Below are 24,248 nucleotides of genomic sequence, written 5' to 3'. Positions count from 1 at the left end.
TTAAACAAACAAGAAAAACCTTTGCTAAATTGAGATACAAATTACATGAATTCAAAAGCATCTTAGTTTTGGACATCAAGTGTGGAACACAATCTTTAATCAAGCATCATCTCAGCAGAAATTAATCATTGTGATACTGAATACTTCATTTCTTCAGGTGATTTCCTTAGAGCTTTGTTCAGGAATAAGTATATGTAAGGTCCAAATGAGGAAGGAGAGAAAAATATGCTATTTACTTAAAATCTGTTTATGATCATTTTTTTCTAATTGCGAGTACAATTAGCATCAAGCCTGTTCTTTCATCTTTTTTTTTTTTGTACCATTTAAGAATTTGAAAATGTCCTCAGATTCCATAAGTAAATCTGTTGTTTTCTTTTACATTCCCTAAAATGGTTTATAGTTTCATAAATGCACTTCCACAGAATACACCCAAATTTATAAGAAATACAGTGACAAATATACTTTATACTTTATTGAAATATACTTTATTAAATATACTTTATTCCAGATGTTGACTTTTAAGCACATTATATCTGCTTTCACATTGTAACTGTAAGAGTTCCCAACCAGCTTGAGCTAGTGAGTACATTTGGAGTTTCAAAACATAGTCTAGTTTCCGTAATGTATGGTCAATATATAAAAAAAACCCTATATACCAGAAAGCAAACAATACACCGTGTTGTAGGCACCTACAGAATGCTTCTGGATTCCATCTTGAGTCCAGAGGCATGGTTAGACATTTAGAGCACTCTTGAGATGCCAATTTTGTGGCATTTTGAAAAGCAGGTGTTTTAAAAAATCTGGCACCTGAGCTATTTAGAGCTTTATAGTCTATTATCCACACATTCAATTAGGTAGTCACAGGTTACAAGTGTAGCATTTTAAGAAACCATGGTAGATGATGCCATTGAGCTGTAGCAATTAGTTAACAGGCAGGTTTGTTCTGCACTATTTGCAGTTTTAAGGGCACATTCAAAGGTAACCTTTGTCAACTATGTTGCTATGAAGTTTTTAAAGCAAGCTATCAAAATCAGGAAGCAATATTCATTCATTCATTTTCTAAAATTTTGCTTTTTCTTTATCCTGCCTTTATTATTTTTATAAATAAATCAAGATGGCAAACATACCTATGTACTCCTTCATCTTCCTATTTTCTTCACAACAACAACCCCATGAGGTGAATTGTGCTGAAAGAGAGAGACTGGCCCAAAGTTATCTAATCACCTTTCATGCCCAAGTTGGGACTAGAGCTCACAGTTTCCTGGCTTCTAGCCCACTTCACCAAACTGGCTCCTTACTGACATGGGTTGTTTACCAGCTAAAGTTAGGCCTAGTTTTCCATTTGTCAATGAAAACAGAGCTTGGAATCCAGGATAAACCCCCTCCCCCTTACCTTTGAAGTAAATGCATCTTGCAACTTGTGCCCTTCCTCCTCCATCTTTGTCAATGTTAGTAGTTATTGCTATAATATTTTATACTGGTCTTCTATTGATTGTCAGCTACCTAGAGTCATCTCCTGGTGGTGATAGGAGGCATATAAAGTAAATAAATAAATTGCCTGTAATCCAGAATGGACCATCTTCTACATTGCTGAGAATGAGATCTATCAATCCATAGTTATCCCTGTTTGATTAGGATTCAACTTCAAAGGTTTGTTTTAGTCCCTTGCCCAATCCATCGCTGCTTCAAGCATTCTGCATTCTGCCTACAGCAGTATACAGAGTAGAATATATATTTATTAAATTTATAGGGATATCCTAGTCTGAATGATGTGTACAGTACAAAACAAACAATAAACAGGAAATAATTTACATATTAAAGAAACTACCCAATATATAAAATATAAAAAAATATAAAATGGTGACCAAATACAATATTTAAATAAAAAGGGGGACTCTATTCATCTGCATTCAAGTATGTGTGGAAGAAGGCAGAATAGCCGCCTGTTGAATGGATTGAGAATTTCATTTGGTGATTTTTTTTTTCTTTAGTAACAGTTACCGAAACTCACACATGTGAATAGGACGAAAGGATTGTAATTACCAGAGCAGGAAGCTACATATATTCATGCTTATCTTCCAATTTATGAAGTTCTTTGCTACAATTCCATATTCATAATTTCTTTTTCTGCCCTATTTGGATATTAGTTATTATTCTATTCTATTCGACTAAAAGAAACAAAACTTGTTTGCCAATTTTGAATCTTCTTAAATGTATAGCAAACATGATTTCTTTCACATTTTTAACAGAGCAAGATCCTAATACCATGAATAAAACTCATAATAATCTACGTACATATCTACCTGGCTATTGCGTTATTAAAATATGTATTTGTAAGAAATAAGGAGAAGGGGAACTCTTTAGTGTTCAACAACCACACTTAATGTTTTCCCCCTGTTTAAAGGGACCTTGAAGGTACTCTAGTCCAACTCCCTGCTTGAACAGGAGACCCTATGCCATTTCAGATAAGTGGTCCAGTCTCCTCTTAAAGGCCTCTAGCAAAAGGTTTCACCTTCCTTCTTCTCATCTCAGCTACAAATTATTCAGAAATGTGAACTCAAACAGTTAATGGGTTGTTTTCCCATCCTGAATATTAACTGACTTTATATGTTGAAGAAAGGTTCTTTATTAATAGCAAGGTTACTTTTAAAATTGATAAAGAAAAGAGAACATGGCTCATTAATAAGACCTACCTACATAATGTAGGGCTTTCTAAATTAAAATCAAGTCTGAATTGTGCCTTTCAGTTGACTAACAATTAGGAAGTTCAAGTGAATGTTAATGTTTTTGCTGTTCAACTTTTTTTTGTTAATAAAACAAAAAATGTTTTATTTAATGCATTTTTTAATTTTTTGTTAATTTTTTATTCTAAGGAATATACATAGTGCTTTCTCTTCCAATTTCTCCTACCAGAATAGATTAAGACTGAAAGACTGATACAAAGTTAACAGGATCTCCTTAGGGGTATGTCTTCACCTTGAAAAATATAATTCTCAGGGGTGGGTTTCTACCGGTTCTGTCCACCTCTGTAGAACCAGTAGTTCTGAAGACCATCAGACATAGAACCGGTTCTATGTCTGCTGATGTTTTTGCCCACCTGCCCACCCGGGCTCTTACCTGATCTTTATTTCCTGATTTTTCAACTTCAGCTGCCAAACGAGTCACAGCTGCAGTTAAAAAAAAACAAGAAAAGAGGGCTGTTTCAAAGGCTGCTTCTTGGCAGGCAGCGTAATGCGTGCTAATGATGATTTATGATGATTTACAGGCACACGGCTCACAGTGGGCAGGGAAGCTCATAAATCCCGAACTGGTAGTTAACCCTTTCGTATCCCACCCCTGATAATTCTATGCAGTTTCTTCTGTGGCAGCGCCTTAAATCACAAGAGCATCTTAGAATCATATATGGTTGCATTAAATATGTTACGAGTCTAAATAAAATAATGCCAGAATTGGCCATTTTGCAAATTTGGCATAAACTTAGTGGGAAATGTTTATCTGCTTTCAGTAAGAGGTGACTGTGATTTATATAAATAGAAAGCTTCTTTTTTCTTTGAGTATATCTATAATTAAGTTGGGGTTTGCAGTGCAAACAGGTCTGTTCCATTGAGAATATGAATAATGTTCATTTCCATAATTACTAACACCTGGTTTAATATAAATTTATTAATATGCATGAAAGCCAAATTAAAATCTATGTCACAGGTAAAGTGCAACTGCCTGGAACTTTGTACATTATATCATATTATAATCTCTTAAATCTTTCTACCTGTGAACTGTGAAATCTGATCTATCTACATTTTAACCTTGCTGCATTCAACATACACAGCAATAAATAAATAAAAGCAATCCTTAATCAGGGAGAATGAAGGTCTATGTGATAAAGAGAAGATTACATGACATTTATTTTTCTTAGTTTGCATAGTAAATGAAGGACTGCTTGAAAACATACATAATAACAGTACCTTTATTTGTGCTTCTCTTTTAAAGGCATCCATTTTTCTAACTATTTGAACTTTACCTTAATTTCTTTAATGATTTTTATGGATTGTGCTCTTGCACTTAAGACATAGTACAGCAAGAAATTAAATTTTAAGAACTTGGACTCTTGATAAGGGAGTTCCTTTTTGTTCAAGATGCATGCTTTCTTGAGGTCGTAAACTGAAATAAAAGTTTACTTTCATGGACTTAAAGAAATGCAGATTGACACTGCTTTAAAATATGTCCAACTTATGCCTATTTTTCTTGTCAGAAATAAAACAGGAAGACTATTATCACGAAGATGTTCCTGAAATATGGAAACATTATTGTAAATTATATTGCAAACTATATTTTAAGCTGTGTGTGTGTTTGTGTGTGAGGGTTTACATCCCGGTGTAGGTTGACTTTATTTACACACAATGGAGCAAGTTATATGTGGCAGTTGAATCAACCTGCTCTCATCCCTTCAAATGAATCTCTCTAAGTATTTTTTCAAGCCACAAATCAACACAAAGTAAACATAGCCCCTGCTGTAGCAGATGAAATAGAGAAACCATATAAATATATGGTTAGAATAGCATATATATAAAAAGAGAAAGGTCAGTCTTATTACTATTGCTAATATTTATGCATTTGAATCATGCATTTCTGTGCCCTGTACTGCATGGCTCATATTGATTATGCACTCAGATGCCCATCAGATTTGGCCACAGCCTGGATAATGGATAATTTATAACAAATGTTTATTTATTCATAAAATGGTAGAAATGCCAGGTCTGAGCTAACTCTGTTTCCAGTCTGGCATGCTGGAAAAAGGCCTATATCAGAGAGAACTTGTCATTTATTCAAAACACTATGATAGGGAGACTAAGCAAGTAAGCAATTTATTGTTGCAAGTACAGATCACTATATAGGAAGCAAGAAAGAGACTCCTTATCACAAAAGGCCCCTTTTTATTTACCTCTTGCGAATTAATTGCATTCATCCACCCCAAAGTCCATGCAATCAATAGTCTTTCAAATGGCAGCAACAGACCTCATCAGTTTCTTGCGATAATTACAAGGCCATGAGCCCCCGAAAGGCTGCAAAGTGAAACACAATGAGCAAAGTCTTCAGAAAGATGAACTTTTGTCTCCTCCCACAACCACTCCCCTTTCCTTCTATTTATTCCCCTAGCCAGGGAGGAGCTATTCAGCATCCACATGTGCTTTGCTTCCTGAGTCGACTCCCTGATCTCCATTGTTCTCCTCTCCTAACAGCTCTGTGCATACGTGCATCTGGAACAGGCCCCAGCTCTTCCTCCTCCTCACTCATATCAGTCTTCAAAGGCAGCTGCCTCTCCGGTGGCTGGGAAATATCAGACGGCCCTGGGTCTATCTCTGTGTCTCTCTGTGCTCTGTGACACAGAGTATCCACCAGAGCCTTCCCCAGACTCCATAATTGACCCAAGTTCTTCCCCAATCTCTTCCTTTCTTAAGAAAAAAACTTATTTATATGATGCACCCAATGTATTTGTCTGAAATTTAGTATGATTATCAATTAAAAGATTATTTTTAAAGTGCTTATAATGTTTGGGAATTAGTTTATTAGTTTATTTTCTGAAAAATACAAAATAACAAAAAGTATCTGGTTCCTTTCCTGTGCCAGATTATGAAGGGACAAAGATGTTTCTCTATTGTCTCCTGGAGTAGGCATAAGGTTGTACTGGATTCATTCCAGAAAAACGTGGAGGGGATTGAATCATCTTCCAAGCACTGGATGAGCTTCCTAAACTTTTATGTATTTATTTATTTATTTTTATCAATTGCTTACAAGATAATAGGTATAAGTAAAAATATAGTTATGAATACATGGATACATATAAGAAAAATTAAAAAAAATTAAATTAAAAGAAACAAAAGGACAGGGATGGTAGGACGTTGGTGCGCTTATGCACGCCCCCTACAGCCCTCTTAGGAAAGGGGTGAGGTCAATAGTAGGCAGTCTAAGGTTAAAGTTTTTGGGGTTTGGGGAAGAAACCACAGTCAGGTAGAGTATTCCAGACATTGTCCACTCTGTTGCTGAAGTCGTATTTCCTGCAATCAAGTTTGGTGCGATTAACCTTGAGTTTGTATCTATTGTTTTTTCTTGTGTTGTTATGGTTGAAGCTGAAGTATTCATCGACAGGTAGGACATTGCAATGTATGATTTTACATACTACACTTAGATCAGACTGAAGGCGGCGTAGTTCTAGGTTTTCTAGGTCTAGAATTTCGAGTCTGGTGGCATAAGGTATTCTGCAATGAGTAGAGGAGTGAAGAACTCTTCTTGTGAAATATTTCTGGACTTTCTCAACTGTGTTAATATCAGAAGCGTAATGTGGGTTCCAGACTGATGAGCTGTATTCAAATATTGGTCTAGCAAATGTTTTGTATGCTGTAGTTATTAGTGTAATATTACCAGAGAAAAAGTTACGTAAGATTAGGTTAACAACTCTTAATGCCTTTTTGGCTATGTAATTACAGTGGGCTCTAGCACTTAGGTCATTAGAGATGAGTACTGCAAGATCCTTGACAGAGTTTGGATCATCAACAAGGTCTTGACTATTCAGCCCGTATTTTATTTTCTGATTTATTTATTTATTTTTGCCAATATGTAGGACAGAGCATTTATTTGTTGAGCTTTGAAGTTGCCATTTGTTTGACCATTCTGATACATAGTCAAGGTCTTTTTGAAGGGTAAACTGTAACAAATGGTTTAGTCATACTGCTTATATGCCTATAATTTGAACTCTTAGAGTTGCCATCTTTTTTAGAGAAAGAGAAAGAATAATTTTCATTTGCTTGCTTAATTTAAATTTATAAATGCAGAGTTAAAGGTATATGTTGATTATGATAGAGATTAAAGGTACATGAAATTGGGAGGGAGTTTTGTAAAGCAGGGGTCTGCAACCCAGTGCCAGTCCACAGCACGTTTGGAACTGGACTGTGAAAGTTTGTTGGTGAGTGCATGCATATGCACGACTCTGCCTTTGTGAAAGTGTGCACACGAAACCATCCCCTTGCCCCCACCATGATTGCCTCTACCTGTCTACCAAGTCAGAAAGGTTGGAGACTGCTTGTAATAAAGCAATCCTGTAAAATCCTATCTTGGGAGACTTTTTCTTCTACACTTCCACTTAACATTCTAGACTTTGCTACTTTTCATGCCAAGGTAAATGTGAAGCTATAGAGTTGCACTGCTTTTGTTGGAAGATGTGTCTGATTTCTTCTGTGAGAAGAGAACTATATTGGTTCTATTTCATACTTTATAATTTCCTAGAACAATAACATCAGCTCTCAATATTCACAGTCTGAAATTTGTAAATAAGGCTTCTATTGCAGAATGTTGATAGTGAGTGGCTCTTGTCTGAAGTGTAAGTGCTACTTCATGACTGTTATATGATTGGATCTACACCACTTTGCCTGTATCACTTGAATAGGAGAGCTGAGAAGGCATTAGAAATAATCTGAGCTGTGGAATTTTGTAAGCTTAGAACATATGCTCCATTTGCCCTTAAAATCGACATTTTTTCCTTAAAATTGACATTTTTTTTTATTTTCTGCATGAACAATTCAGTACACATCTCAGCAAGCAGAGATAAATATATCCATTGTTTAAATGAATAATGTGGTTGTGTGAACAGTGGAGCCATAGAGGTTTGTGTACATTTATAAATATGCGTTCCCTGAAATAATGAAGAAAGGAAGCTCCCGAAAGAAGAATGCCAATGAGTAAAAGAATAAAATAACCAAAATGCATCACAATTTTTACACTAAAAGAAAAGAATTTACCCAATTCCTTCTCTTTGTGTGCTCTATATAATAATAACTTGAAGAAAACCACTTCATTATTTTGTAAAATCACAAATCATACCTGATTTCTTTATTTTCCTTTCTTCTAACATGAAAATATGATTATGATTACCACAGAGTTAAGACAATGTTTTTTTCTTCCTTCTTCTGCTTGAGAGAATATAATATAACGAATCAATTAAATAAAAGAAATTTGTTTTTACTCCTCATTTATTTATTTATTTATTTTAGATCTCAAAGAATAGTTACTTTGGTAGTCACATCAATATTTAAGCATTCATGAATACTATGTCATTAGATTTTTATTAATATTAATTCTATTATAGTAATACCATTTTTCATTCTGTTACAATTTGACTTGAGGAATACCTATTTTCTTCCAGATTAATAAGATGGCTTGTGAAGGGGTATACCTTCAAATGATATGAATTTTAATTTTACAATACCTATTCCCAATTACTGTTTAACTTTCAGAGGGAAGGGACATTTTACAGGTATAATGTTTCTCTCTTCTGCAGATATTGATGAATGTGCCTTAAAGACTCACACTTGTTGGAATGATTCAGCCTGTATTAACCTGGCAGGGGGATTTGATTGCCTCTGCCCATCTGGACCTTCCTGTACAGGTGATTGCCCTCATGAAGGGGGACTGAAAAGGAATGGCCAAGTATGGACATTGAAGAAAGACAGATGTTCTGTTTGCTCTTGTAAGGTAAATTCCTATGAAGTTTGCTAAACATTCCTGCCATGATTTGGAAAGCCATGGGTCTTTTAACCATGGGATTTAAAATTTTCTGGATTCATGCTGTGTCCTTAAATAACTTTTATGAAATATATAGACTGAGTTCATACAACATACTGACCCAGAATTCAATAAATCATCTGTAGCTTCTTCTTTTTTTTTTAAACAAGTTTTATTGATTTTACAAACAAACAAACAAAACAAAACATCATTAAACATTAAAAACATAAAACCTCTTTCCATTGTAAATCTTTACAAGGCAGGTAACATATTGCTTTATATCACGTACTTATAATTTATCCTATTTCCATATAAACACGTACATTCCGTTTACCAAATTCCACATTGTTTCTCTTTAATCATTATTCAATCATATTTCCTTTCTAATTTATCTGCTATTCAATCATCACATTTATATTTTCCTCTGGCTTGTTTATAATTATTCTCATCTAGTCTTCCTCTGAGATTTTATTATTTAATTCTTAATTGAACACACACACATAAGACATAAACATAAAAACATAAAACTTTCTTTTAGAAAGTAACTTGGCCCCAGATTACATCTTTTTGTATGGACTTCAATTGAATTCATGCTCTTCTTATATACCATTACCTATCTTGTTTACCATTCTATATCTATTATATAACTCCTCTCCACTTTTGCCTCATCTTAATTCTGTTTTATATATTTAATCTTGCTTTAAAGAAAAATATTTTTATATCTTTTGTCCATTTCTCCATTTACATCTGTCTCATTTCCAATATAAAAAAGAATAGTTTCCCCTGGAATCACTAATCAGAGTATGATGCCTTTCTATCATTCCCCTAAATTAAAATTTAAAATAACACCTAAATCCCAATCAGATTCTGCTTAGTACATTCTACTATTTCAGAAACCAATACTACAATAATAAATCCACAACAGTCAACACATTAATCCATTAAACTCTATATTTAAACTAATATTTTAAACATTCCCTTTAGTATTTTATTAAAACTTAATATCATTCATTATTAAACATTTTAAAGTTATACCTTAATATTTTAGTCTTTTATTAAATCTTAAAAAGTTCTGATTATCTACTTATAATACAAATACCACTATTGCAATACTCATGTGTACTTTGCAGAATCCCCTTTTTTTTAAAAAAAAAACCCATACATTACCCATTATCCCTAAAAAAAAATTTATTTTCTCCATCTTGTTTTATACCTTTGTAACTTTTTTCCCCCTTTTCCCTTTCCTTCTTAGCCCGCCTAAACTTTTTACCCCCTCCTCTCCAAACCTCTGCCTTCTTGGTTTCCCCTTTCTGTTGCATTCCTCTTTCTTTTTGCTTTCTAGCATTCTGTTGTTTTTGCATCTTCTTTTTCTCTTTCATAAATATTTTTTTATTTCTTAAGTCCTTCCTTTTCGCTCCTCTCTTTCTCTTTTCTTTCATAGTCACACCATTTAGTTCGTTAAAAATGGCTTCTTCTTCCTCGGCTTCTTCCAGCTGTTGTTTAATTTGCTGACACATGACAAGTGCCATATCTAGGAAACAAAGGGCTTCTCCCATAACATCTTTGCCTTCTTTCCTTATTTTTAAATATTGTTTTTTTAGTTCATCAAGAGATAGAGCCATTTTGAACTGTTTCTTCTTCTTTTTCTGTATCCTCTTCTTATTATTAAGCCAATCAGTTATTTCCAAACTTAAAACAGTTCCCAAAAGTCCCAAAATCCTGCAATCATCAAACAGTCCAGGCAGAGTACAAACTTCTTCTTTTTACAATTTCTCTTCTAGGGGTGAAGTCAAATTAGGGAAAGAAAAAACGTCCAGTCTGTGCTTTAAATCTTTTTTAGAATTAATTTCTATTCTCTTTATCTTCAAGGCATCTCCTCCAGCAAAGTCTTAGAGTAATTTTTTTTTTCCAAGCCTCTCCCTTCCCACTTATTACAAAGGAGTTTAGGTTTTACCTTCTATTAAAAGGCTGGTTTCCCTTGACCATTTGTTAATTCCATAAGGGAGGGAGAGTAACTTCCCCTTTTCATCACTTTTCTTCGCCGCTGAAAACATCAATCGGGAACATTGTAGCATCCAGAAAAAAGCCAATACTTTCCCAGGTGTTAAATATGTCCTTAAGGTCCCAGTTCAACCAAGAAAAAACTTTCGTTTTAAAACTCCTTCTTCTTCCTCCTGCACATTCTTTATCCAGTTGCCGGCTTCTTTATGGCGGCCATAAAGACCGCGGCTCCACCGTCTTGAGAGAAGGGGGTTATTGCCAGCTGGGGAGGGGGTTTGCGATACCCTTCAACCCCTGTCCGGATCCCCCCTTTCTTCAGCTGTCCCAACAGGGCAGCCTTAGCCTCCAAATCCGTCAGGATCGGAGGCACCAAGGCGGCTAGCACAGCAGGGATCGCGGAGAAAAGCGAATCCCTGCTGTCACCAAAGCCGACAAACTGGAAGTCATCTGTAGCTTCTTCAATATATTTGCAAAAGGAATATGTTAGATCTGTAATTGTTTGTTTATTTATTTATTCAAATGTATTTTTCAAATCATCCAAGTCACAAACCAGTTTTTCTCAGTTCATGAAGTCTGTGACTATCCATCTCAAAATATTTCTATAAATAATACTATCCTGAAGAGGCTACACTCTTTCTATTTTTAAAAACAAGTTTTATTCAATTTTTCCAAAAAGAGAATTTTTTTTTTAATAAAAAAAACTCTTTTCTGTATACAACATAATTCTGGATCACCACTTTTACATGCAAATATGACAATAATTATCTGTTCATTTTCTACATTCAACTTCCTATCTTATCCATTTTTAACTTAATTTTCCAACTTTTACATAAGAAAAGGAACAAACTAATTAATCCTGTTCACTAATATTACTTTCATTCTAAATATCTTCTCAGTTAATTTCAATTTATTTCAAATATTTCTTAAACATTAACATTTCTTTTAAACATGACCTTTTCCATAATACTGTTTTCTCATTTAAATCACTAATAATTCCCATATCTTCATACTTCTTAACTTTTAATTCTTTTACCTGTCAGGTTTGCAATTCCATCGCATATTCTTTCCATAAATTCTAGATTTATACAAGCTGTTACACACAAAATAAAACATGGATTTCCCCTCCCCTTTTCCTAATTTGGGAGTGTCACCTCAGTGGTTTGAATATACCTTATTTCCCTCATCTTAATTACCAATATACATTTATTTTAATTAGTTATAATAATAATTCCCTAAAAAAGAAATAGCATTGTACTTTTCAGTCAGATTCCACAATATATTTTCTCCTTTCACTTCCATAAGGTTTTATTTATAATACCAAAAGAAAAATAGCAAAAAGAAAAGCAGTTAATCTATTTAGCTAGTCCTGGTCACTGATATTAATCTCATTTTAAAACATCCTTGCAATTCATTTCAATTATTTCAATATATACAGTATATAATAAACATTAACCTTTCTTGTAACAATAAGAAAAGAACATACATTCATCTATTTAAAAAAAAAAGAAATATCAGTGCCCTTCCCCCTCTCAATGGTCTATATTCCCCTATTGTCTAAATAACTTGTAATTGCAAATACATTCTTATTATCCCTCATATCAATGCGGAATCCTCTTTCTTAATTCATTAACCTTTATCCCTATGTATTCAAAATAAACAATTTTTCCATTATTTTACAATTCCCATATTTATTTATTTCCTGTTCCTGTTCCTCATTACCTCTCTTCCCTTTTATTTTCCTAATCCTTTTCTCCCTCTGATTTATATCCCACTCCTCTTTATATCTTCCTTCCCCCTTTTATTTTTCTGCTGTTTCTTCCTGTCTTTCCCACTTTTACAGGTATTCCCCTTTTTAGTTACTTTTTGGAATCTCCTATTTTTAACCCCCCCTTCTTTTCCCTCCTCTTTGTTGTATTCTTTGTATTGATTGTCTATTTAAAGTGGCTTCTTCTTGATCTGACTACTCCTTCTCTGAAGTTTCTTCTTCATGTTCTTCAGTCGCCATTTCCATGGCTTTTAACACCGAGCAAAATGATTCACCTCTTGCATCTAGTAGTTCTTTCATATTTTTGAACATCACCAGAGTCTACTCAATGTGAAGAGGAAAATGCCAGCAGTTTGGGGAATGGCATTAAGCTGGCCACACCCACCTAGTGAGCCACACCCACCCAGTCAACCATGCCCTCCCCTGAGGTCAAACACAGCCCTGATGCGGTCCTCAATGAAATTGAGTTTGATACCCCTACTCTAGGCCAATTCCAGTCACTGTTACTAAAGGGGAAAAGATTTAGTCCAAGCCCTCTGCTATGGCTGAGATCATTTGTCACCACAGGGTCACATATCTTCTATATGTCAATGATATGCAGTTCAGATGTGGTATTCAGCAGGTTCTGACCAATTCTGGAGCACCAGTAGCAGGATTTTTGAGTAGTTCAGAGAACTGGCAAATACCATTTCTGACTGACCCCGCCCCCATCTAGTCTCTGCCTCCTGAGTCCCAGCTGATCAGCTGGGTCTTCTTTTGTTGCCCTGCACAGGAGAACAGAGCTGGAAAGCAGGTTAGTGGGGTGGGAGAGAATGAAATTTTGCAGGAACCTTCCCCTGCCATACCCATCAAGCCACGCCCACAGAAAGTAGTAAAAAAATAAATTAATCCCATCACTGATGCAGTTCCATATCTTGACTTTTGGCCAGATAGGTGATGCGGTGAAAGTTCTGTCCCAGTGCCTAGATGCTGTAAGGCTGTGGATGGGGAGAAACAGGCTTAGGTTTAGCCCTAACAAAACTGAATGGCTTGGGCAATGGCAGGTTAAATGACTTGCCAGGCATCTACCATCTTTAATTTTGATGCAGTGACATTGCCCCAAATAGAACTGATATATAATTCTGGACTCTAGGGTCTTGTTTCACCCTATGTGCCTTGCATCTTTTTCTGGATCAGGAGGCCTTTCTTTGTTACTCATATCCTAACCAACTTCCATTTGGGCTAATGAAATAAGATCTTCAAAGCCACCTAGAAGCTACAAATGCAGCTGTGAATGCAATTATAGGTATCCATGCAATACAAATGCAGGTAGTTTTTTTACCTCAGTGCCACAAAAATAGATCACATGGCAGGGCAGATAATTTATAAAAAAAAATAATTATTGAAAATTAATCAATCAGTTATATTTAAGATACAATGGGATCAATGCTCATTTCTTACCAGTTTAAAATAATTTAGTTTTGAAATCAGTTGCTCAGCCAAAACATTAACAAGACAACATCTCATTAATATTCCTTTCAAGTAGAACCTCTTCCAGCTTGGAGATTAAAAAAAAAAACAGCTAGGCAAGTGCGGATTCACTTCCTTACATTCCTATAACACTTTTTCTAATGTTTTAAAATTCTGATCAGTTTTTCTATAGGCACCATCATTCCGTCTACATAGCATGATCAAGCAACATCATATAAGAGATTGTTTTTGATGGGAGGGTTACTATTGATAACAGTAGTGCTCTTTGATGATATTTTTGCTTGCACATAAGTGGAGTTGCTAGCTAAAAAAAAAAAAGCTCTGGAATGCACAGTACACGTATAGTCCACAGGTCTGAGAGTAAGCCCCAGCTAAAAAACTGGAAGAGGTGATTTCACATTGTTGTATATATATGAAAAATAAATGAATCTGCCAAGTTCTAGGAAACTGGACTTTCTTGTTTTTTTCTTTGAAGTTGTTTCACTTCTCATTCAAGAAACTTATTCAGCTCTGACTGGATGGTGGGGAATGGAATGATTTATATTCCTTGCAGACAGCTGGTCATTTGCATACTTTTAGAGGATCATTGAGGCCACCTGGAGGTTTATCTGTGTCATCAAGGTTGTCTCAGTAGTGCTATAGTCTGCAATTTTTCTGGAAATCCATTCATACTCCCACACCATTTAAAGCGTGTTCATCCCAGTTGCATAGCGAAAAGTCTGAGAACAAGAAAGTCCAGTTGCCTCCTGAAAAAGCACCTTTAGAACAACCATAACCTGAATGACTAAGAATCTCTACAAAGTCTGATAAGTATTTAGTTTTCTTTTCTTTGGACATATGTTTAAATACTTCCTTACCCTTTGCTCTCAACTCTCCATGTCCAGCTTACCGACATAGCTAATCTGAAAGAAGCAATCCAATCACCGACCACAAAACAATAGCATAATTGCAACTTGCAGGATAATCAGAATGGGTACATTCTGTTTCAGTTTTGAAGAAAGCTAGAAACATGGATGATTGAAGTCAGCACATCTAGAGGGCAAAATATTTCATCTATTTCCTTTTCATGATAGATACTGAACTTCAGTTTGATTGTGTTGTATTATTTCTTGAGCTAAGTACTGTTGCCCTTTCACATGTCCAAAACAAATATTTCATTAATGGATGTGTTAATTAAGGGTCTCAGTAAGTTGCACATTAAATAAATGGCAGTATAAATGCAACATCTAAATATGACTTGCTAACTCATTGTCAAACTTATTGCGATGAGTATATTAATTTATAACCTTTTATTTAGTGGCATTTGCTTTTATTGCTTCTTCGTTTTCTTAACAGAATGGCAAGATTTTCTGTCGAAGGACAGCTTGTGATTGTGAAAATCTCAGCGTTGACTTCTTCTGTTGCCCAGAATGTGATACCAGAGTGACCAGTCAATGTTTAGATCAGAATGGGCATAAGCTGTACCGAAGTGGTGACAATTGGACGTACAGTTGTCAACAATGCCGCTGTCTGGTATGGAAGTAAAAGTTTAAAGAGCCTTAGAGTTTGTAACGATAAACTGTTTTCTAGAGTTCAGAATGTTCATTATGAACAAACCTGTTCTTTTTTGACACAACATTGCTATGTAGTTTTTCTAACATCTAGCCTATTCAGATAAGTGTTGCTGCAAAACTTAATAAGAAAGGGCATGTCTTAGTCAAAATTAAATCTATTGGAGTACAATCATACATATACCAGCTTAAAGTAATTATTTATTGAGTTCAATGGAGCATACCTTTAGGCAAATGAATATAAGGATTGCAGATTTAATCAGTCTCTCAAAAGAAAAAAGGACCTTCAATAATATTCTGAACAATCAGATTTCCATCTGATATAATGCTAAACCTCAGCAGAATATTTCTTATTTGAATGTCACACAATTTTTATCCCAGTCAAAGTAGGACAATTGCAGATATTTAATACAATCAGAGTCTTATTCCAGTTTCTTTGTTCTTGACTCTTGCCTTGTTTAAAATAACTACTCAGTACTGTTAAGGGATCCTAAGGAGCAACGAAAGCTTTCCATACTAGGTCGACAGAGTCAGGATAATGCTTTTCCAAAATGATACCGCATTCTGCAAATGGCTTAAATGAAAAATATAATTGATGTAATATTTTGTCTGTTATAGTAGGAACCAGAATTGCACATATTGGGACTCCAAATGAAAAAAATTCCTCACATACCTCAGCAGAATATTTCTTATTATAATAAGAAATTATTAATCACGATTATAATAGCAGGAGTATAATGTGCAAATTTCCTTATTATGTAAAGACATTTGATGGTGCACTTTTTCAAAATTGTTTGGAAACTTCCAAGTTTGAGTAAAACACTGACTACAAAATAAATATTAATCTGTTATAATGTAATTGCTGCTTTTTTAAAGAAACGATAATATTCCTTAACCTAAAATCTTAGAATTGTACAGTTGGAAGAGATCATACACTGAATCCAACTAATTGAACAAATTTGGACTTTCTTGGGTGTGGTAGCATCATTTTCCCTGCACACCCCAGAATAGGCTGAACTACTTTATCTTCATCTCAAGAAGCTAAGACACCTTGTCTTGCTTCAATTCCATTGTGCTTTTAATTATACAAGGCTACAGTAAATCTCTTGTACTTGCTGGAGAGCAATGCAGTAAATTATTTACTAACATGTTCTTAGATGACAGTTTCAGTATGAATTCATAATACTTTGCAATTATTTCTTGGTGTTTATAAATGATCATGTAGCATTTTGCTTTATTAAAATAAGTAGATGTGAAGATGTGACGTACATCTTTTTTCTTTTTCATTTCCAAATTAGTATTTTGCATAAGCTAGTAAATTTATTACAAACTGTGATATCTCTAAGAGGAAAGAGATAAATTTATCCGCAGTCTTGGATCTTGAATGTCTGAACAAACGTTTTCGCTTTGTACAATATATAGAATAAGCTGCAGAGAAGGTGACTGAAACTTCAAATTTCTGTGATTCTAAAACTAAAATAGTGAATGTTAGAATATCATTAGAGAAATAGATTGATTAAAAAAAATAAAGGAAAAAACCATATTCCAATATGATTTTAAATTTTGTCACCTCTAAAAAGAAGGTATATGTTCTACCAGGCAAGTATAAAAGGTGGGATTAAGAGTCAGGATTGAACTCTGAGCCTGATAAAACACAGCCGAAGAATATTTGTTGACTTTGGATTAATTTAAAATTTAAGAATCAGATTAACTGCATCCAAGATTATTGGAAGAATTTGCTGATAATCTGACAACCTTTATATACCATAATAGAGGAAGGAAAATGTTTGTTCCTCACAAATGAGAAAACAGAGTATCCACAAAACTCCCATTCATACAATCTAATACCACTTTTAGGTTTTTGGAAGATTCTACACTATATCATTTGGATTGCCAAATTATATAATAGGATATGTATGTGTGTGTGTGTGTGTGTGTGTGTGTATACACACACATACATATGCACACACGCGCACACACACATTTATTATACACAAAATAACCCTGTTAATTATTAACATTTAGCAGATTTTAAGGCACATTTTTAATATACTGTACAGACATAACTGAGTTAGAATTGCATGGGCAACCTTATCACATTTAGACAAATTATATTTTGATCAAAGATCTGTGAATAAAGTGTCACTTCATTATTGCATATCTTATTGTATCTATTGGATTCAAAACTATCCAATTCTGCCCTGATTTAATACAACTGTTGGGTCAAGACTGCAGTGTAAATAAATTGTTGATAATTATTCAATCATAATATTAATATTTTGATTGCAGAAAAAATGTTTTTTTTTCTTAATGTGTTCTGCCTTTCATGACTACCAATTTGTGTGTTGATGGATCTCTGTTGCTTTTCATAGGAAGGTGAAGTGGATTGTTGGCCACTGGCATGTCCAGCCCTGAACTGTGATTACACAACAATGTCAGAAGGAGAATGTTGCCCTCATTGTGTCAGTGACCCTTGTTTGGCTGATAATGGTATATACGACATCCAAAAAACCTGTCTAGATGACTATGGAATAACACGGCTAAGTGGTTCAGTATGGACAATGCTTGGATCACCTTGTACAACCTGCAAATGCAAGGTATTTATATAGTGGTAAAATGTGGTGAAGCACAGAATGTATATGCAGACTGGGGTTTGTTTTAAAAGAACTTTGCTATTTAATTTCAAACAGCAGTAAGGTGGTGCAGTACAATGAGTATACCATTGTGAAATTATGCAAAAAATATTATGTGATTATTATCCTGGGAGGCTGAATCAGAACTATTCAACTGCTCTTTATAACTTTCAATTAGCATTCTTTACACCTTGCAGAGTTTTTAGATATGCATACAGGATAGTGACATTTATTACAGGTATACATTTCAGTTATATATACTATATATCTATGTTTGCACATATACCTACTTTTTAATGAATTCCAGTGGCGAATGCCATATATTTATGTTAAATTGGCAAATACTAAGTGGAAGAATCCTCTCTTTTTTTTCTCCACATTTAGTGAATCATGAAGAACAAAGGTCAGGGAAGATCTGGCTTTCAAGTGATATTTCCAAATTAATGAGGAGATGGGTTTTTTTTAAAAAAATTCCCTCCAATTTTTAAAATTAACCATTAAAAATAAACAGTCATTAAGACATTAATATCAGTAGGCGGACAGAGAAACGGGAAAAATTGTACAATTAGCACTCAGTATGTCATTGATAAAGAATTAATCCTAAAAAGCAGAATGCATTGAGTTTTTTTAAACAAAATAAAAATGGATTTTAAAGACCTTCCTAATTTACTGAGCTGGTTGCCAATATTTCAATTTATTTAAAAATAAATCACCTAATAGGAAAAAAATAAACAAAAGAAATAGTGAAAACATTATTGAGTAAATACTTGATGTTTTACTTCTCCGTCATTGTACTCCATTCTGTTGACATTGAGGGCTTTCAATATCCCAGCAATAATAGAACAATCTAGTTTTATTCAGAATTAGGTGACAGATGCCACTCATTCTTTATCCAAGGACTGTGCCCTTGTTCATTATTAATCCACAAGACTAGACTCAGCTCTATTTTCTTTTTCCACAGTGGAGGAAAAACCCGCTAAAAACAAAGTCTAAAAAATCCCTATACACTTTTTAATAATATCACTGATCAGTAGACAACTTGTAGTCCTTTAAAAGGTTGTAAGGCTTGGATGTGGAAGTTGTCCACCCCAAGTTTAGTAGAATGAATCCAGGAAGCTAAACTAATTTCAATAGAGCGTCATAGAAGAAAGAATGTTTCTGAAAAATTATTCATGTGTAATTCTTTAAGATAAACTACATTTTATCTGACTTCTTGAGCATAAAAATAATGCATCCATCCTGACAGTATGAGTATAGAGTATATCACCTTTATTGTTGGCAGTTTGCCATGGAAATAAGAACACAAGAACTGTACTAAATTAATTGGAAGCTATCCCTATGGGAAGACATGCAGGAACAGAATAAAATTGCATTTCCTTTTTAAAGCATAATGCTTATCCTTCATATGTCTGATTTCCTTTTAAACCAAGCTAAGTGAGTTGCTTTCATTATATCAGGGGATAACAAATTCCAGATGTTAATTGAATGTTATGCGATGAAGGACTTCCTTTTATCTGTTCTAATTTTTAAAAAATATTTAGCTATATTCTACCACCACTCTATTAAAGAACATTTGGGTAACTTCTTGCATCATGCCACGTATACTTCTAAAGTATTTTGCCAGTTCCCCTTATTTCCATTTATCTAAATCAGAGTACCAAATGCTCTAACCGTTCCTCATTCAGATACTTTGGTTCCTCTTTTATATATCTTTTCCAGATTAACATCATATTATATGCCCCATTCTTTTTTTTTCTTGCAGAAATAACTCACGTAAGTATATCCTTAGCAATGTTCTTTGTGTAAGAGGATTTGTTCACATGATTTTTGAAATGTGTAGAGAAAGGACAAATTCACAACATTCTCGCTTCATGAATGAAGGAAACAAAAATCTTAATAGCAAAGTTAAAATGCTTGTTTGATCTCTCTTACATTAGAAATAGGTTTATAAATGTTCATGTTAAAGATTCAGGTTGTTAGTGTCCATGTGAGAAGATTTATTTTCTTCACTTGTATTACTAGTATTAATTCCTTCTTTTTACCCTTTCCTTCCCATTCTACACAGAATGGAAATGTCTGTTGTTCGGTGGATTTAGAATGTCTTCGCAATAACTGAAGTATAAAATTGGGACAATCCTTTTTGTGAGGAAAACTGATGCAATTTTCCACTTTCCAAACAAATGCAGTGTAAGTAAGAGGTGGAAGTTTTGTACAACAGACAATGATCTAAGTCTCCGAGGAAGATATTTGGGAGTTGCATTTGGGACCTATCACTACACTTGCTAGGTTTCTCTCTACTTTTACAGTAAAATGCATATAAATCAATGGTTGTTAAAAGTTTTGAGTGTTGTAAATTACACCCTTTTTTGTCAAATCATTTGCAAATGCATTAAAATTATTCCATCAGTAAAATGCAGTGTATTGATTTGTTTAATTTTGTAGAAAGGTCACAATGGAATTTCCTGTTTTATTTTAGGTTTAGATCAAAGTTCTACAAAATAAGGCTGCCTGTGGTTTTGTCTCATATTGTTGGCTATTTAGTTTGGAGGTCCCTGTCGGATGTATTTATGAAAATATGTATGTATGTACAGTCAAATTGCATAGTACTTATATTTCATAGCTGTCAAACATTGTAAAACATTCCAAGGTACTTTTGACTTGTACAGGCTGAAAATAATTGAATCCCAGCCTATCTTTATGAAAAATAAATAAATAAGAAAGAATAATGTGACAAGTTTAATGAAGTGGCAAAAAGCATTTTCTTTTGCAGACAAATGAACTAGCAGCAAAATCCCAGAATGGATGAAAAAATGGAGAATTATATTGCTTTCATCAGCAGCACTCCTTAATCAGAACCCCAGACCACATTAACTTTAACAAACTGTTGTAGTTTACAAATCAAACAATAAATATTGAATGTAGGTGGAGTTCATACAGGGTTGTGTAGCATTCAATAAAGCAATCAAAGGGCTTTACATTGCAAGATTCTACATGAAAAGTGATTTTTTTTTCATATTGTTTACACCAATGTACTTGAGTTTATAATCTCTTTCCTCAGTAGTTGCTTAGGTGTAATAACATCTACCATTCTCCATCGCAAACGATGTAATGAACAAATTCTTCATCTGTTCCATGTTACAAGTTGTAAGAAATATGTAAATGTCACTGAAGTTAACAATAATTTCACTAGATCATATTAGGCAGAATAGTAGCCTCCCAGTTCCAATTTTCTTTCAATGTAATACATTGCCCCCTTGGCTCTATTATACCTCTTCTGACACTCACCCAAATGAAATGTATTAAGTTAGTTGTCTGCAAAATGCTATTTAAAAATCATAAGCTTGGGCCGAAATTGTAATTAAACATTTGAACTGTGCGTAAAGGTTAAGCTTGAAGGATAGGTAACTGGTGTGATTTTGCTAGGCTAAGGCTTTGATATTACTAATGCAAGTCCTGTCTCAGCCTAGAACTGATATTCAACTGGTTTCCATATACAATTCTCCTTCTGCATAGCATATACTGTACAATGTATGACTGTATGGGAGCTGGAAAGTGAAATCTCCTACATTCATGCATCATTCAGATGCACAGCCACAAGCAATGCTGAAATCTATAAATGATGCAATATGGCACATCTAAAAACATCACTGGATATAAGTGAAAGGAAGACAAAGATCCCCCCGCCCTCCGCTCTCTTTAATGGAAGGCTACCTTACATTAGCACAGGGATGCTGCCACTGTTGAAAGTGAGCGGGCAGGCAAGAGATGGAGGCATTTACTATAAATGATGCAAATAAGTGGCTGGAACAGAGTCTGGAAAAGGTTTGAAAACTTCCTCCTTCTGACTCATTGAGGGAACAGATGCAGCGTCTTCTTTTCCCCTTATTTTTCTAGAACCTCAGGTTCAAGATGCAAAGGCAGAGACTGGCATTCTCTCGCAATATGTGAAGCCACCTCAGAGGATGCTTTTTCCTTGCCTCCCTTGAACAGTTAAAATATGTAGGATTTCATAAAGACAGAAGAATATTTTAAAATCTTAAGCATTCATACCTGGTAGGAATTGTTTTCCTCCCTCAACACACACATATGGGAGGGGCTTCAATTTTTCCCTCCCTTTCCAGTTGGACCTACCCCTTCTTCATTCTGTTCATTTGGTTTGGTTTTTCATGTTTTTTTTCCTGGAAAGAGAAAAGACTATGGTGTGTTAACTGTATCTGGTGTCAGTATCCATGTATAAAAGAGAATAGTTTGTATATGCAAATAGGGGAAGCAATTAATTTTACAAATCAGTGCCTTATTTTTCAGGCAATTAATTTTATTTGGTAGTTACTAATTCAATTCATACGAATTTAATTTTTTGTCCTCATCATGACCTTTTTGAGAAATGTGGGGTCTGGCCTTTCTGACACGCATTCACACATGCAAACATGTCTCTTTCACATACATCTACAGTTGTGGCTGAAGCAGACAAATCCTAGGTTTCAGCTGCATATTGGGCAAGGCAAAAAAATCAGGCAAGACATAACATCTGTAAGTATCTTTCCTTTTGTCTAATTGTCCTTGTTTTCAACACACATATTAAATTCATACCTCTCTTACTTTTGGAAAAATTCAGCTGTTGCATCCTGACATTCCTATAAAGCAGAAGGAAGGTGGCTTGCTGGCACTATTGTCCCTGTCTTGAGTCACTGGGTTTTCAAAGCATTTTAATATCTTTGATAAAGCTTGGGGGACTATTCAGAACTAGATCCTGCACAGAAGTGCATAATATTTGCAACCAAGAAATAAAAACCTGAGTCCTAAAAAAAAAAACCGCGAAAGAGTGGTCATTCTGACAGGGTAGTCTGCTGGGATGGGAGAGAGGGGAGGAGCTTGAAAAAATGAAGATGGCAGCCATACCTGTGCAACTGAAGTCCCACCCACCTTTTAACGTGTCATACATATGGATAAAGATGATATGGGAGTTCGCACAATCTTTTTTTTTGTATAATTTTTGTTTTTAAAAGATAATTTAAAATAAATATAACTAATATCAAGAAAAAGAAAAGTAAAAGAAAGAAATAAAAGCAAAAGCTAAAAATGCAAAAAAAAAAAAAAGGAAAAAAAGAAAAACAGATAAGAAAAGATGCAAAGAAGTAACTTCCAATTTTCCTTACAGCAGTTATAAGTACAATAACTTGTATTTAAATGTACTTTACACTCTATAATTACAACTCTCTTCTTTCTATAATTGAATCTCTCTAATCATCAAAAACATAGTTCATACATTTATTTCTTCTCTTTCATGCAAAGAATAGTTTCCCATCAGTAATAAAACTTAGATATTGTCTTTTCTTTGATCAAAGTACTCACTTCGCCCATCTCAACAAGTTCCATCAAATTCAACTACCATTACTCCTAGCCATAACTGTGCTTATGATTTGTCTTTCTATATTTCTCTATACAACACTCTCACTCCAGCTATCATGTACAAAAAATTCCATTATTTTTTTTCCAGTTGGAACTTTGTACAATCTTTGGGTGCTATCATTACATTTTTTATCTTCACTGGGGATGCTTTCATTTGAATACTGATAAGGAAGAAAGGATCAAAACCTATTTTGAGCATCTGGCTCAAAATAGGTTTTAAGAATCTTAAAGCTAAAGTTATATTATTTAATATTATTAAAAGTCTAGGGATATGTATACACTGTTTATTCTACCCTGGGCTTCAACATTTACCCAGATATAAGTGAATAACACTGCAATGCAACATAAAATACCCCCTGATCCAGTAGCTTTGATGCACACAGTAGAATTATTCAGTGCATTGTTTTTCTTCAATGAATACAATGAAGTGAATTCCCTTTATGCATAAAATGAATGTAAATGTACAAATAATTCCCCATCACTGAAAAAAAAGGAAAAACAAAGGCAGCCCAATGTATGTAGGACTCCATCTTTGCTTCTCATTTTTAAACTTTCTTCCCTCTTGACATACACTATGTATTGATTATATTTGCATTGTTTAACAATGGTATTATAAACTGTGTTTTTAAAATCCTCAAAGGACATTTGTAAACCATGCCATTAAAGCATTTTGTAAATCATATTGTAAAGCCACTGATAATTCAACAGGAGGAAATGAAACCGTGCTTTGGGATGTAAACGGGAGTGATTTAAACTTGTGGCATCTAAATAAACTCCTGAGTACAGATCTTCCTGCCTCCATAGTTTTGTTTCAAACTTGGTGTGTGCTGAATTTTGGAAAATTCCAAGTCTGGGAACAATGACTTA

At 34.3% G+C, this 24,248-nt stretch overlaps 1 protein-coding gene across 2 annotated transcripts in view; it reads left to right on the top strand.

Moving 5' to 3' along the window:
• Positions 1–20,709, top strand: part of NELL1 (neural EGFL like 1) — a 566,467-nt gene extending 545,758 nt beyond the window's left edge. Inside the window, exons 17-20 of one of the 2 annotated variants that reach the window (XM_087921258.1) lie at positions 8,330–8,523; positions 15,125–15,301; positions 17,712–17,936; positions 20,038–20,709. In XM_087921258.1, coding sequence (XP_087777384.1) covers positions 8,330–8,523; positions 15,125–15,301; positions 17,712–17,936; positions 20,038–20,088 — 647 coding nt within the window. In that variant the 3' untranslated portion in view covers positions 20,089–20,709. The remainder of the gene's footprint in view (positions 1–8,329; positions 8,524–15,124; positions 15,302–17,711; positions 17,937–20,037) is intronic. The other variant, XM_087921259.1, reaches the window with a different exon arrangement.
• The last annotated feature ends 3,539 nt before the right edge of the window (positions 20,710–24,248 follow it).

The sequence above is a fragment of the Pseudonaja textilis genome, chromosome 1 (assembly GCF_049901715.1).
Source record: "Pseudonaja textilis isolate UNSWEBS1 chromosome 1, rPseTex1.2, whole genome shotgun sequence".
Taxonomy (NCBI): Eukaryota; Metazoa; Chordata; class Lepidosauria; order Squamata; family Elapidae; genus Pseudonaja; species Pseudonaja textilis.
The sequence above is the reverse complement of the archived record's forward strand: the minus strand, read 5'-3'. Positions and strand labels throughout refer to the sequence as shown.